General features: G+C 26.5%; 1 protein-coding gene across 5 annotated transcripts in view; it reads left to right on the forward strand.

The window, feature by feature from the left end:
- LOC135925210 (high affinity cAMP-specific and IBMX-insensitive 3',5'-cyclic phosphodiesterase 8B-like) overlaps positions 1–17440 on the forward strand; it is a 44320-nt gene that overhangs the window by 15952 nt on the left and 10928 nt on the right. For 4 of the 5 annotated variants that reach the window (XM_065460425.1, XM_065460426.1, XM_065460428.1 and 1 more), the window contains 10 exons: positions 2577–2878; positions 4000–4059; positions 4233–4293; positions 5785–5952; positions 6500–6634; positions 10437–10525; positions 14089–14177; positions 14756–14842; positions 14997–15070; positions 16363–16668. In XM_065460425.1, coding sequence (XP_065316497.1) covers positions 2577–2878; positions 4000–4059; positions 4233–4293; positions 5785–5952; positions 6500–6634; positions 10437–10525; positions 14089–14177; positions 14756–14842; positions 14997–15070; positions 16363–16668 — 1371 coding nt within the window. The remainder of the gene's footprint in view (positions 1–2576; positions 2879–3999; positions 4060–4232; positions 4294–5784; positions 5953–6499; positions 6635–10436; positions 10526–14088; positions 14178–14755; positions 14843–14996; positions 15071–16362; positions 16669–17440) is intronic. The other variant, XM_065460427.1, reaches the window with a different exon arrangement.

Consider the following 17440-nt stretch of genomic DNA (forward strand, 5'->3'; position numbering starts at 1 on the left):
CTCTGTAACGCCACTGTTCAGTATCGATTTATCTAGGATTTTAAGAGTAATTTTAAGAAAAACTTCCCCTCTTCCAGTATTATTTATTGAGTATACATTCTGACGTAAGCGTATTGGGAATTCTATCTAAATAAATATTATCATCCTATTTTTCCATGTTATGGAACTCTCCTCGTTTCGAGCACATCGGCCACCGGGCATGTTTCGTAATTACTTAAAAATTCATATCATGTTAAAACATCATTCAGATTGATTTTATTTGGTTTATGTACGATGTATGACTCACATTTTCTTGATTGTAATTTGGGTAAGGGAATCGTATGATGTACTATTTATTTCACGAGGTACGCTTCTATTTTTTTTATTTGAAATTAAATTGAGCTGAATGAAGATAAGAAGCTAAAAAAATATTTGTTCTACCTACTTTTTCCATAAGCAGTAAGCTAAATTTTTTAACTGATAAATTCCAGCCTACTCAATTTCCACACTTTATAAATATACCAGATATTATATAATTTTTTTAAAACTCATTATATTTCTCCCACTTAAAAAAATCATGAAAGAAATATATTTAAAAATCTGTCGTTCGTCGTTCCTCAAATTTCTATATTTTTTTATTTTTACATATTTCGTATTTAAAAAAAATGAAATTATGTCATAAAATATAAAAAAATTAAATGAGACAGATTAAAAGCATTAGTATTTAATTTATAAATGATAGATAATGACAACGACGTATTCAAAATGAATTATATTATAATTAACTTGAGAAATGATACCAATGAGTAAGTAGTAGGTTGACTCTAAAATCTTAGTGAGTACGGAATTTATATATATCTGAAGAATCGATGGAGTCTCTTTTTTATGTTAATTTATCATAAAAGGAATCCTGAAAATAAAAACTATAGTTTTCAGAAAAATCGAATATAACTGAAAATTCTCCCGATCTAAAATCAATTGCATTTCTCTTTAATGATTAAAATTGATTTTTTAGTTCGAGGAATCCTGGGCAAAATTTAAATGTTTTAAAATCGCAATCAGGATGAGCTTGTTGATACCTTATATATTATAAAAGTTTAAATTTTTTTTAAATATTTATAATTTACTTAAATTCCCCCCCCCCCTCCCCGCCTTTCATATACACATTTTAAATCTTTACATTCTTTTAACTATTAATCTATACAATATGATGGATTTTGACTTGTATATTACTTTACAAATTACTGGTTTAAAATATTTAAAAATTTTTGCATTTATTTTCAGCCTCAGCTTAACTTATCTATGTTCCACTCAACTTGAAATTTTTCAAAACAATCTTATATTTATAAGAATATAAAATTTGAAAGAAAGAAAAATATCGATTGGTTTTCTGGTAACCTTTCTTTTTTATTTTCCGGTTTTTGTTATTTAAAGTTATTTTAAGCCCTATTGAACGATATGTCATTCTATTGGCTGTATAATGAAATTTAAATTATCAACCTAATTATATCCAGTCAGAGATGAGTTAAATTATAGTCAATTTTTTTCTTTGAAAGGCCAATTTATCAGCCCTTGGTTGGAGCGGCAAATATCTTAGTTTTATTTTTAGTTATGATATACTGCCTTTAAAAAAATTGGGAAAAATCTGAAGGGCTGATTGAAATTAAGTTTATTTTATGTAATTTGATTTGAAATTCTTACGAAATTAATAAATTTTAACACCTGACTATTTTTGAGCTAGATAAATTATCTACAACAGTCTAATTACTCTTTTAGAATTTAGTTTTCATATATATTTTTTTCTCATTTATCTGTTTACACTTTTCGATTACTGTATAAATTTGTAAAGTTCTGAGAAAGTTATTGTTTTTTTATAATTTGATTAACAAAGCTGAGTTATTAAAAATGTAAATTAATTTTAACACCTGACTATTTTCGAGCTAGATAAATTATCTACAACAGTCTAATTACTCTTTTAGAATTTAGTTTTCATATATATTTTTTTTTCTCATTTATCTGTTTACACTTTTCGATTACTGTATAAATTTGTAAAGTTTTGAGAAAGTTATTGTTTTTTTATAATTTGATTAACAAAGCTGAGTTATTAAAAATGTAAATTTATATTAAATACGGTACTTATCATAAGATTTCTACTTCTATGAATGGGGAAAGCATCACTTGGTCGGGGCAAAATCATGCTTTAATCAGATGGACATTTGTATTTAAAAAGGAAAATCTATTAATATATAGAATTGATGATATATAGAATAGATGCCCGGAAGCTAACGGGCATATTTTTTTGGGCCGGGTAACTTGTGTAAAATATTTTACGCGGTTCGGAATCTCGATTTTTTTTTTAGCTTACAGTATTAGGCAACTTTATGTTTCATAAATAAATTGGCTGAACCCGATAACTTATACAAAGATATTTTACGAGCCTGACCGGACAACTGATATAAAATTATTTAACCGGCAGGGCCGAAAAATTTTTCAAAAATATTAATGCCGAACCGCGTCGACCTCTAAAATATAGTAAGTCATATTTTATCTTATCCTAGCTATTTAAAAAATGATTGCTACCTACCTATTTTAATCAGATACTCCTAGTATTTTCTAAGGAGGATTCGCAGAGCGATGGGTTTTGGTGGGCAGCTCAAAGGCCCGGGTTTAAATGCGATCTAGTATCCAGCTCGGAGACTGCCGTCGAGCTATATTTGAACAAGAACCACGATTTGATTATCATTGACAGGCGAAAAGACAAGAAAAATCTTGCGAGGAAGAAATCATCAACAGATAATTTCCACACGGCAATCAACTATAATAAGGATACCTTATTGGAATTAAAAAAGAGGAACGAAGATAATGAAATGGCCCATTTTGACCCCGATACTCTTTGTCGGTATGTTTTTTTACCAGCTTTTCTAAAATCCTACCTCGACATGAAATGTTAACAATACTAGACTGATAATCGATGCAGGAACCAATTGAAATCAGCTGGTCGCCATCTTTATTACTGTTGATAATATAGATCATGTGAAAACCATCATTTTTGGGTTGTAATATAGATTTCAATACCTCTACTTTTCATAAGCGATAATGTATTGGGGTGAAACTGTCCTAACTTGTTGGATAAAATTGTACCTTAATATATTGCTTATTAGAAGTTAATAAGCTTTTTTTTGAAAGTAGTCTTAAATCAATGTATAAAAAATTAGCTATATACTTTAAGTAATTTACTTGCAACAATCTTATATTTGATTTATAATATCGTCCTTAATTAGGATAGTGATCAGCTTATTTAATTAGTCCCATTTAAAATTTATGTTTCCGCTATAGCATTATGTTATAAATTCTCATGGAATTCACTACAACAACCAAAAATCCGGCCTCTGTGATTTCTCTTAAGATATGGGTTAGGATTAATTTTATATTTTAAAAAACTGACCATTTAAATGAAGGTCGATATTTTTAAAGATGTATTAACAGGAAGTTTAGCACTTTTCTTTTTTAATTATTTTTTTGATAGGTTGTAAAAAAAATATAGAATATTTAAAAAAAATTAAAGCAACGAGAATATAATATAATTTTATTTTTAAATAGTCTTATATTTAATAAAATATAGGTATTTGACGTTTAAGAAATTGAGTTTTTATAAAAAAATTAAAGCTATAAATATACAATCAGTTATAAATTATACATTGTATTTTAAATATATTATATTATACGCCTATTACTTTAAAATATGGAAATTAAAAGCATACGATATTCTTAATTAGTAAACCTCGAAATATCCAAATTTTTAAAAAAGGCATAATTTTGTAAGGTAAGATTTTTGGGCTGCATTCTTTTAGCATTATGCGCTACACTTAAAGCTAGACCTCTCTGACATGGCCTTAGCCTTATAATGTTTAAAGTAGATGGCGATTTATATATTTTTTTAAAATCTTGTAAAATTGAAGTAAAGCTGGGAATCTATGTATATATATTAATTCTTTAATTATTTTTTACTATAAAAAACAGATCTCTGAGAGCCACTAAATGCAACGATTCTACCATCATTATGGCTATCATTAGAACTAAGTAATTTTTTTAAGACATCGTACTTAACCTTTGATTCAATTTTTTGATAAAATGACCAATATTGTTTTAAAAAACTGACGCCGCCTGTAAAAAAAAAGAATAGATCTGCTCTGCATTGCAAGGCCTCTTTTTTTGTTTTAATTTTTTTTCTAATTATTATTTTTTTTTTATAGTCAAGAATGGGTATCGGAAACATTTTTAGCTCAAGACTTACTGAAAGCCGGATTTAATAAGGTTTGATCATCATTTTCATTGATACTGTAAAACTTCTATTTATATTATATACTACAATTATGACACATTTGATGTTTAGTTCTCAAAGGGATTACTTTCACCTGTATAACATATCTAGGAAAATCAAACTAGAGTTTGGAACCTTGACTCAAGGTGCTGGTTCTGAATATTTTTAAATGATTCTGATTCCGGTTCTGAGAGTTTACCAGGTTCCCCTGCACTTTAACAGTTTTGGTTTCTGGAAATTCTAAGAAAATAATTTATGCTTTAGTTTCTAAATTTTTCCCAGTTATAAAACACTTTTGTTTAGGGTTGTGTAAAAATTATGATTTTATATATACCATATTTTATAATAAAAATAATTATAGAATATATTCCGTAAAGGGAAGTAACCCCTGAGGCAAAGTTATTAATGAAACATGCATTCATTTTATTAACTAACATCTGTGTTCTTATAAAATATGTTAGATTATCAATATTTCTACTAAAAATTATTTTATATCTTATCAGTATTTGATATTTGCCCAATTATGATAATTTAATACATTCTGAGGGTATAATTTATAATCCAAAAATTAAATTTTAATAGATTATTTTAATTAAATCAATTTTTTTACGTTAACTAGAATTGATATTTATAAACCTCTTTTGAATTATTCTTAATGTCAAATAAAATACAGAATAAATGCTTATTAAAAGCAGAAATACTTAAAATATCTCCTTAAATTTTAACAATATTAAAATTTTCAAAATATTTTAAGATTTTACTCAACATAATATCATTTATAATAAAATTTAGTAATTAATTAAAACTTATATATAAATATAGTAACATAATGTATAATAAAATGCTTCTATTTAAAAACGAAAATTCATTATGTTAATGCAAACAAAAGAGAGAATTGATCTAAATGAAGATGTTTCTTTAAAAAAATCATTTATTTAAATTATGATTTATATCAATTAAATTTAATCATGCCAACCTTACTGTTGTGTAAAATAATCTTATTTTAGGGTTTTCTACCTTTTGAATATTCAAAAAATAAATGCTATGGCCATCTTCCTTTCATGATCACATAAATTATTTATTCTTTTATTCATTCATTATGAAAGATTCGAAGTGTCTATTTTTCTTTGAATATACAAAACATTTTATTTTTCAAATTATCCTACCTATTTTGCTTTCTTTAACCGATTTACATCACTTTCTGTAAAGACTTTTTATTTTCCCAATGACATATTTAAGAATGCATAATTTAATTCAAAATCGATCATTTCACCATTGGCGATTTTCAGGACTGGATATTCAAGAAAAGATATTAAAGGGACAATTTTGTTTGTCTACCGGAAAAATTCAAGATTGATCTGAAAAATCATATATTTTAATTATTTACAAGTGTGAAGTCTTATCCTTGACTTAGAAAGAAACATTGTACCGTTCAGACCATTATATTTTGATAAAATTTGTTATGAACCAACAAAAAAATTTAGTATTTCGTTGAAAACACCGATGTTAATGCGTGCCAAAACGAACTCATGATGATCGAAAATGAATCCTTCTTGCTGAGGTGTAAATTAAATTCCACCAAATCCTTATTTTCAGCTCTCGATCACATAAACGATGCTATCGATATATGCACCATGGATAAAGAAATTCAAGTTACATATATAATTTATTTTTAAGTTAGAGATATAATGAAATCACTGATTATTTATATTTTAAAATGGTTTAGGAGAAGTCGGTTTTTAGATTTTTTTAACAAAAGTGAATATTTGTTTATTGATAATTCCTTCTTCAAAAAATTTGAAATGTATCACATTTTCATCCATTATTATATGATTATACTTAACCTACACCATCTATTAAATATATTAAATCAAAAACAACGTTATATGATGTCAGCATTCGGTTAATGATTATTTTTTTTAGGATAAATAAAATTTATTAATAGTAGTCATTTTAATAAATCTGTTAAATCATTTTTATTCTTATTTCCCGGATTTGATCTTTTATGTACTCATCTTTATTTTGTTATCTTATATGTAATACTGAAAACCTTACCTATTTGCCATAAATTTCTTTGAGACCTTTCAAAAAGTTGGCATAATACACCTTGTAAAGGTTCAAATTTAAAAGCAAAGATTAGATAAAGATCGCTTTAAAAAAATTTTTTGCGTAACTTATTAATTTTGTTAATTTATATAGTATGTTAACAAAGCTTTTGAGAAGATGAGCGAATATTCTTCGGATGAACTGGTGAATTGCAGCACCAAAATATATTTACCACCCGGAAAACTGGATTCCGTCGAGATGGCTAACAAATTTTTGATTAAGGGAAAAGTATATGAAAACCTATTTATTATATTTATAGATATATAAGTTAGAGATCTGAGGCCCGGCCCGAAATTTAAATTTTTTTTATTGTCATAGCCCGAACTAAAATTATTTTCAAAAATAGGATCACCTAAAAGCAAAGTAAATTTGGACTTCAGGGAGGAGAGGGAGGGCCGGGCCTTGCAGATCTCCAATATAAGTTACTCCTAAAAAAGGTCAGAAATAGAATCAGTTTTGCTATTAATTTTCATGTTAAATTAATCGACCTAAATGGTCCCTATATATAGGTGCTATTTTAATTTTATAGAGGTGATCGTCATATTCTAGGTTTGCTTTATTATATTAAAAAATCGATAATTTGGTAAAATAACAGGACAGGCCACTAATATTATTTTAATCATAAAATTTGCCAAAGTTAGCCATTTCATATCCAGTCGTATTCCATAAAGGGTTTGCAAAAGTCATGATTTTTTTAAATAAAACATTTAAAAAAATTAATTTAGTTGATTAATTCCGATTTATATAATTTTTTAAAATATAAGAATAAAATAAAAATATATAGATGAAAATAACTCTAAAACAAAGTTATTGACATTCGTTTTATTACATTAAGCACCCAGTATCGGTTTGGCATCTGAATTAATCTTAGTATCAATAAAATATTGAATCAATATTAATTAGAGGACAAAATAGTACTAGATATATTTATATCTCCCTATATTTTAACAATATTAATAATTTTTATTAAGAATTTATTATGCCAAAAAAAGATATTCTGAATTAACACAACATAAAATTATCTATAAAAATAAAATTTGGCGATTAATAAATAAAATGTCTTAAGAAGGAAAGAAATAATCTTTATCTTTTAAACAAAAAAATAAGAAAATTGATTTAAATCATGATTTTTATTCAAACAATTATTTTATTTAAATCGTGATTATTATATACTAGGCCTATGAAATGATAATCACATGTCGCTTCTTTTTACCAATTTATTTTAAATGTACAACCTGTTTATTATAATGTATTTCAAAAGACCTTTATAAGTAGATTGAACCAAAATCAAAACCCTTAAAAGTAGGAAGACCTTATAAACGGGGTTTAAAAATATTTCGGGATTGAATTGTTTTTAAAAATAAGGTAATTTATATACATTTTTATATTAAAAGAAAGAAATAAAACTGCTTTTAATCCTTTTATACAACATTTTTCCCGCGAACAAAAAAAATTTTTCTCCCTAAAACTTAGTTAAACACGACGCAAATAACACATTTTTCAACGTTTTTTATTAAAGAAGGTGTGTGTATATATAATATATATAGATTTATGAAATGTTGTCATTTGTCATTATTGGGATATTCATATGTAAAAAAATATACAATTTATTTTGAATGATAAGAAATAAAATAATTGCGATTTTTATTTAAACATAAAGATATTTTACATTTTATACTTCAAATCTGGAATAACCATTTGCGCAGTTTTTGCATCTTTGCCTACTAGCCGCCGATGGTCAATGCCCTGTTTTATCAAATCTAATATTTGTGATTGGATGAAAACTATTCAATTTTCTTCTTTTATTAAATCTTCTAAGTAGGCCTGCCTTATTTTTATCAGTTTACTTTCCAACCATCATCAATCCTTTAGCTATCTGAGCTTTAAATACTAAAAGTGATGTATGCTTACTATTTTCTTGTTTCATGAGGCGTCTATAGAGCAACCATGAATTCCCTACACAGGAATCTAATAAATGAAAATTTTATGTCAGTTCTGTTGAGTTCAATCAACATATCATGGAGATCCACCCCACCCATATCACCATTATAGTCTTGAATTATGGCTGGAATTTTGACATTGGGAAAAGATTTATAAGATGCCGACCATCTTCTTGTTCGTGATTTGGAATTTATACCCATAAATGATGATATGGTGATAACCGGTTTTTTATCAAACCATTCCCAAATTATATTATTATTAGGATCCACCGAATAATCAAGGGATCCTCTTCCTTTTTTCTAGAATTTTGTCATCAACCAGATAGCATCCTGATAATCGATTCTAAACTGCTAAATTATACGACGAAAAAAAGTTATCCATATAAATTTTATGATTTTATATGGGGGAACAGTTTCTAATAATCAAATAACGATATCTCCGCTAATTCCCATCAAAGTTTTTTATATTTATGAATTTTCCTAAATATATCTCGAAATCAATGTATTTCAGATGATCCACAAAGCGAAAATGTTAATCATGCGGTTTTGAGCGAATACATTGCTTAAATTCACATCGCCCTTTCGTCGAACTAATAAATGGTTTTAGCTTGAAAAGTTTATCGTAATTAGGCTGACTCCTAAGGATTATATTATTATTTTTCTCAATTCCAAGAATCTATTTCTTGTCATGCATTGAGAAACTTGAGGAATCACTGTCTCTAGATCCCAATATTGCCTTATTGATGGCAATTTAACAATGCCTTTGTAAAGGTGACCAATTAATTTTTCAATTTCATTAGTATTTATATATTTGTTGATTTTTCAGACAATTGAAATGGATATATATTAATTTGCTTTGCTAAATTGTTAATAAAATCATCTTCTATAAATTTTTTAAAATATTCGAAAGGCGAAATTTCTTTATCGGGGAGAGGGAAAAATTCTTGTTTAAATTCAGTATTATATTTATATAAATCCTTATTTCGCCAAAGGGTTTTCTTATTATTTGGGATACTATCTATCATAATCTTCAAGTTCTAACCCAATATCTGATAAAATATCATATTTAGATAAACTATTATGACATTTTCAAAATCCTCATCTTTCTCAATATCTACATCAAATATATCTCCCTCTGGTATAATATATGTTAAAGTCATCTAAAAAATATGCATAGAAAAAAAATTTCCACTTTCTTAACTTTTTGCAAATATTATGGCTTGCTGGGAAATAATCTATATTTAATTCTTTACATATTTTCAATATTTAATAAAAAAAAATTATGAAAAAAATTGCTTTAGAAAATCCCAATGTTACTACATTTCCTTTAAAAAATCATATAAATAAGAGTTATTATTTTTTTTTACTAAACATGAAATACTACTGATAATATAATATACCTTTGATTCATAAATATTTATATGGATTGTATCGATTTATATGTGTAAAAATTTTTTACGCGTAAAATACCTAATTCTAAACTTGTATTTTACGTGATACGTGATAGAGCGCATACGCCTTCTCATCTTTGTAGATACAATAGAGCTACGTTAGGTTTTTCTCATTTCCATCTAATTGGATTTATATTAAATTTAGGGAGAAAAGATGAGAAGCCCTTAACACGTTTGTGGGCAAGCCGTACGTACTTGTACCCACAATAGTCCGAGAACTATTGTTTAAACATCTGTGGGCTGGTTCAGATAGGAAGGATCAGAAAGACAGCCCCCACCCATACCTACAACCCTATTGTATTTGAAGTGAAAGGGACAGGGGAAATGCTTTCTAGAAATTAACATTTAAAGAGTCTAAGTACAAAAATAAGATAAATAAATAAGAAAATTGATTTTGATATAATAAAATAATAATTTTGACAGGTTAATGATACGAAGTAATAGGTTTTATAAATTAATGTGTCTAAGTAACAACCATTAGCTTTTTAAATATAAAAATAAATTGATTAAAATTTTGATGACAAATGGTCTCGCTGAGCACGAAAGGGTGGGATTCTATAATTCATAACACTAGAAACCAAAAAATCGATATAAAATTTATAAATTTTTGTCATTTTTTTTTGTTGCTCTGCCATAAAGGTTTGGGAAGGAAATTCCATGATTGAAACAAAGAGTGGTGAAAGCGTCTGGCATCATTGCACAAGCGTGCCGATTATGGGCAATAAAGGGTTTTAATTGTTATTACTATATCTTTTTATAAACCTACTCTATATGTTAAAATCTTTTTACATTGAGTAAATTTGAAAAGTATCTATATTATACCAACTCTTAAAAGCCTCTAATCCAATAAAGGTATAATCTATTGTATATTTTCAAAAAGAGTGGCCCATTATTGTTTAACATGTTTTCATTTTTATATAGAATAGAATAATCAAAAATATTCTTTTAGCTAATTAATTAACTAATCATAATTTGGATTTTTTTTTAAAAACTTAAAAAAAATAATAACACTAGATATTTATTATTTGGCCTATTTTGTAGCAAGCATTTAACATTATTTAGTTAAAACTTTCATATATTTTTTTTTGAAATTTAAAATTTTTTGATTTTGTTTCCATCCCTAACCTACTCACTCAGACCTATTTCTTCATTTTTATTCACTCTGATCTCACACTCTAATATCGTTATAACCTTTTATAAAAGCCTAGCTGATAGCCCCATTAATTTAAAACGTAGCTTCAGCTACATTTTCGAACATTTGTACTAGTTTAAATTATTTTCTTTTATTGTGAGGTGAAAGATAACTTTAATATCTTAAAATATAATATAATACAATTTAAAAAAAAATAAAACAAGATAATATTTTTTAATAAGAACCTTATAACCTATAAATATAATTTTATATCTAATATATTAATCCTAAGTAAGTAAAATATATATCGTTTCCTGATTACACTTTTGGTTAGAATTCAGTTAAGGGCCTAAATCTTATTTACTTTCCGAAAATTTTAAATATGTTATGTAATTAAATAAGCTCTAACTCATTTAGGCTCTATGTTTTAGTTATTATAGGGTCCTATTTGTTTAACGAATCATAATAATTATTTTTATCACATGATAATCAAAAATATTTTTAAAATTAAAAATTGTCCGTTTTTTTAAATTTAAAATTCAAACTACAATAATGAAGACTAGAAAAAAAGATAAAGCTTGTGTGTTTTACCAGTTATAGTCCCTAAGATAATGAAAACTAAATTCTTATAAGTAAAGAAAGATAAAAAAATGACCTTTACCATCTTTTTACAAATTAACCATTTTTAAAAATAATATCAAATTTAGTGATATTAGGACATAGAGCTTGTTAAGGTTTTGCATAACCACCAGAGCTGTGAAAAGATACTTATTAAATAGATCTACTAGATACAGACATATCGCCTAAAAACTATTTATATACAGATCCATTTTTACAGACGTATCTAGATAAAGATACATTTTTACTCTAGATAAATAAATTTTTATTATACTATGTAAGTAGTGCATAATGCTTAATTTAAGATTCTAATGTTAAAATTAAAATTTCGAAGTCTAAAAATTTATTGAGCTGATATTACATCTATATAAAAATATATAATTAAAATAATGACTGTTAAATTTTAATGATTTATATATAATTAAATAATTATAAATAATTGTTAGATTTTAATAATTCACATACAAAATATATAATTAAATAATCATAAATAATTATTAGATTTAAATAACAAAATATTTTCATAATTATTATTATTTTGGACTCTAAACTCTTTCTGCCGAGGTTCTTGAAGGTAGAATAGTCATATTTAATGAATAACAACTTTATATTAATATAATCATTAACCCTGTATAATTAAATAATCATAAATAATTATTAGATTTAAATAACAAAATATTTTCATAATTATTATTATTTTGGACTCTAAACTCTTTCTGCCGAGGTTCTTGAAGGTAGAATAGTCATATTTAATGAATAACAACTTTATATTAATATAATCATTAACCCTGTATTGCATGTACTATGTTAGAATAATTTTTTTTGGAAAACTAGATTTTTTATTTCTCTCAATACTATTGATAATCTCATGGCTCACTTTTTTAAAAAAAATTCTAAATTTCTTAGAAGATAACGGTATGTGGATCAAAATACACATTATGCAATTAAGAATACAAATTTCAATTTTTTCCACAATAATTTTTATTGCACTCTAAATTATAAATATATATTAGTTTATTTAAATACAACAAATATTAAATGTTTAAACATTTTAATTTTCATGAAAATCTATAAAACAATTATTTTTGGGCGTAAAACATCACCGCATTTTTTGCAAGATACTGTTGTTTCCCGACACTCATTTTCTTAAAGATATAATATTTTTGTATCTAGAACAAGAGAGTGGATATCAATATAATCAATTAATCTTTAGATACTGTATATACTTTAACATCTCTGGTAACCACAACAATTTAAATGTTCATATTATTTTTATGCCTTATGAGGTTGTCTTATTATTATTTTGATATTTTATACCATTAATTAATGATTTTATTTTAATTTCGATTATCTGAATATAATTTAAATTTAAAACAATTATATATTTAGATGTAATATAAAAGGAATTATTTTTATAGAAATAATTTAAAATATTCTTGATTTTAATGAAAAAGAATTTAGTTAAGTACTCTTCCCTTTTACATGAAGTGCGTGCCAAATTTTTAAAGCTATGTTCACGCATCTATTACATTAGTTACATAACAATAAAACACCGAGCATCGAATATTTTTAAAATCCACTTGCATAAAACGCGCAATTCCTATTTTTGCCATGGTTGGCCTTGATTATTTTGTGGTGTTTCCAATGTATAAGATGATTCGGCTTGTTAAGTACCCTTGAGATAATAAAGTATTATTCGTATTCCATTCTTTGAACGAATTGATATTTATAATTATACCAATCGAAATGGAAATAGTAAATTATTTACGAGTAATTCATCATTCGATTCGTATTCGTTTTTGAATAGGCCTTGCCTTGAGATTATGTCACGTCGTTTATCATATTTTATATGTATTCTTTAATGATATTGTAATTTTTTTTTATGGAATTAACTTTATTATAAATAATAATCTTTCAAGAAAATTATATTATGTGTCTTTTCGATGTTGTGAGAATATATATATTAAAATAGGTTTCTATTTGCTATTGACTTTTTACACGATATCAGCTAAATTTTCTAATATTTGGAAACGCAAAACAATCATATCCTGCGTTAGCCAAGTTAGCTAGGAGATATTTCGTATCACTACCATCCGCTGCAAAAATATTTAAGTATCGTATCGGCCAAATCTGGAATCATATAGCCTTATTTTTATGCAAAAAATTTGATTTTCGGGTTTGCCACTGTAGCTTTGAAATTTGGCACACATTCCCTACAAAAAGGCATATTATAAGACGTATTTACAATCATGTTTAATAAATGTTATTTGAGAACAGAAAAAAAATTAAAGAATATTATTACAAATATAAATGTTCATGAGTTGAAACTATGGTCTAAAGGTAGCCATTTGATGATTATTCATTTATGATAATCTTTTAGAAGAAGAATATTCAATTTGACTAAGAGGGTTTAAGAATAATCATGGATTGAAAATATCATTTTCCCAAGATCTTTATTTTGAATATATGCACGTGAAATGAGTGCATTAACTTCTTACACTAATATAATATATTGATTATTTATATATATATTTTTTAAAGGGAATTGGTGCAAATTGTTAATGCTAGAACTCTACTCAACGAAGAGGGACTGAGAACTCATGCTATCAGCTCGCCTAACATAAAAAATCGTAAGTAACTTTAAATCTAATATATAATAATATAATTCGGTTATAACGTTTCTCGAGGGCAACCATAAATTTAACATGCTAAAAAATGGGAGACATTAAAATTTAGAAATATTTGTAAATTATTACTGTTTCCAAAGCGAGAAAATCTTATAAACGGGTTTTCCACAATACTTAGTTTTAATGTTATATCGGAGGTGTAAATTGTCTTAACTTAAGTATTTCATTTTTTAAAATATCACATAAAGGAAATTTTATATTATAGGGCTTAGTTGAAACGGCCCTTGGAATTTTATATCAGGCTTTTCCGTTCGGTCTGTAATTATTTTTAGCCGGCCTGTAAAATATATTTTATACAAGTTGCCCAGCCCGTAATAGTTTTTTATGAAGGAAAACCATAAATTTGCCTAATTATCAGCTTTAAGAACATTTTCAAAACTCGGCCTGGCTCGCCTTGTAAAATTATTTTGAACAATTTGTCCGATGGGCCCAAATTTTTTTTTACCCGGCCTGTGGGCTCAAGGCCTTTCGCCGACCTCTACTATGTATATCTAAATTTTCAATTTTTTTTTACGTTTTAGCTGATAGCCTTTTCTATCCTAGAAGAGGAAGCTTGATCTCTTTACCAAAAAATATTGAATTAATATCTACCACTTTGCGTAATCACTGTATGAATATCAATATTACTATATATTTATTATTAAATTTCTTAAAATTTAACACTTTAATTTTCCTTTTAACTTTCCTTGGTTTCTGAGTATGTTTGAAATTTTATTATAACATTTTTATTATTTTATTTTGTTAATGTAAACATAATTTAAGCCGAACCTATCAACATTAGAAGGCCATCTTTAGCCCGAATTCATTCTATGACAATTGAAGCGCCTATTACAAGGGTATCATTTTTACGGCAATATATTTTTTTATGAACAATACAAGATGGGAAATTTTAGTACTATTTAAAGTAATCGACTATATTATTTTTATGAAGAAACTGTAAACGATTTGAAAGATGTAACTAGTTATACCTTTGGAATATAACGACAAAATAAATAGTTACTTTTCAAATTATTTTTATTATCTCAATAAATATATTTAAATATTTACATTAATAATGAAACTTTAGAAAATTTTATAAAATCGATTAATATTATAATGTCCCGATTACATCACGCGCTCCAGTACAACCTTTATTAGGATGGGGGAGCTTATTTTTGGAGAAAAGCTAGCACACGTTAGATACCAATTTTGAATTTAATTTTAATGTTAAGGTTAAATAAAAGTTTATTAAGATCATATTTATATGAAAAATAAATGCTATTATTTTTATTTAAATTATATTTTCATTTAAATCACTTTAATTAAAAATTTTAAATTGCAAAATTATTTTGTATAATAAAAAAAATCTATATTAAAAATGATGAGATTTATAAAATAACTTGCAATGTAGTGTTGTTAAGTCGGCCTACCCGGGTAAACCTGGAAATCGCCATAAAACGGAGAAGAAGAAGAAGAAGTGTTGTTAAGCCACTCGATTTGAGGTGATTTTTAAAAACGGCCAACTCATGTTTTATCCAGAAATATATTAGTCTGAAGATTTTTGTCATAGGCACAAATGTTTGAACATTGGTAATGAAATCTTGAGGCTTAGGCGATATTTTTATGGCTAAAATATTAAGTTAGCCATTTAAAAATCGGCTAAAATCGAACCGTTTAGCAACAACCGGTTATTTTTCAAAAGTAACTTTAACACCCACTAGAAAATTTATATTATTTTAAGTATTTATAAAATGATTTAATTATATTGACAAAGGTCAATCCTTCTAAATAAACTTCGTAATCTCCTTACCTTGCTTTACATTTTCTTAGCTGAGAATTATATTTTATTTTTTTTAATAAAATGAGTTTTTTTAATGTTCAATTCTAAATTGTTCTATGTGAATGTGAACTATAAAAATGTGAAAAAATAATACCAATTTTTTATTTGGAAAGAAAGAAATTATTTTCTACCACGAAAAAAAATTAAAAAACATAAGGATACGATCCAATTAACTTTCAAAGAATTCTCTTTTTAAACTCTAACTTTTTTTAAAAAAACCCTTTAATCTAACATTATACCTCTAATAACCCCCCCCCCCCCCCCCCATCCTAAAAAAATATAATTCATTTTTTTGTTATAAACTAAAAGGTTATTAACATCCTAACAACCGCTCAACAGAGCAGTCCACTTACAGTTTCTCAGGCCCTTGACCGAGTCCTGGATATTTTACATTCTTCGGAGCTTTATTCGTTAGGCCGGGAACAGCTATTTTCCCATCATCTGTCCTCAAACAGCAATATACAAAACAGTTTGCTTAAAACCGAACAAAGTTTGCCCGACAACGGTAAAAACGAGAAATTCGCTAGGAGAGATTATAATACCAGTGATGTATCAAGGGAAGAGGACGAGAAGTTAGCGGTAGACCTTGTAGGCAACTTGGCTGGGATCAATTTGGTTTTTCCACATGAATATTTTCTCCCCATAGTTAAGATTTAGATTTTATTGGGAAAGTTTTTCCTATTAGACGCTACCCGGGTATTTAAAAAATTTTTTTTAGGACAATCCCGGGTATCTTTATAAAAATTAAAATACGACCCGGCCCGTGTACAAGGGCAGGGCTTCGGGCCGGGTCTGCAGGTCTCTGATTTAGATAATAATGCAGTGGAACCTCATGAGTTGAGCACTAAAACTTGATTATTTTTGGTCAACATAAAGAGTTGATTAATTTATAGTAGGGCTGTGCCGATCAACATATTTTACACCGATCCGGTATTGGTTCAAAACCTATCCGATACCGATTCAATATTTATACTGATTTTTCACCACCCCATGAACCAAACGTAATTAAGAAATCAATATTTTTTATGCAAAAAATGAATTATGCATTTAATATAATTTTTTATTTCTACAATTAAGACTATAATTAAAAAAAATATTACAATAGATAAAAAAATATATTAATAATGTAAAATAAATATACATAACATAAAATAAAATAACAAAAATAAAGAAAAGTAAAAAGATCGGATTGGTTTTTACAGGTATCGGACCTATCCGATATTTTTTGAAAACGCTAAATATCGGTGCATATTCGATCCGATATTTAATATCGGCACAGCCCTAATTTATAGAGAATTTTGATAAACATTTTTAATAAGATTTTGGGAGGGAGGACCAATCTAAAGCCATTCAATCCAAGATAAGGAGGCAGTCCCTCTTAAGAGCT

This window comes from Gordionus sp. m RMFG-2023, chromosome 2 (assembly GCF_954871325.1).
Source record: "Gordionus sp. m RMFG-2023 chromosome 2, tfGorSpeb1-WG-v2, whole genome shotgun sequence".
In the NCBI taxonomy this organism is placed as follows: Eukaryota; Metazoa; Nematomorpha; class Gordioida; order Chordodea; family Parachordodidae; genus Gordionus; species Gordionus sp. m RMFG-2023.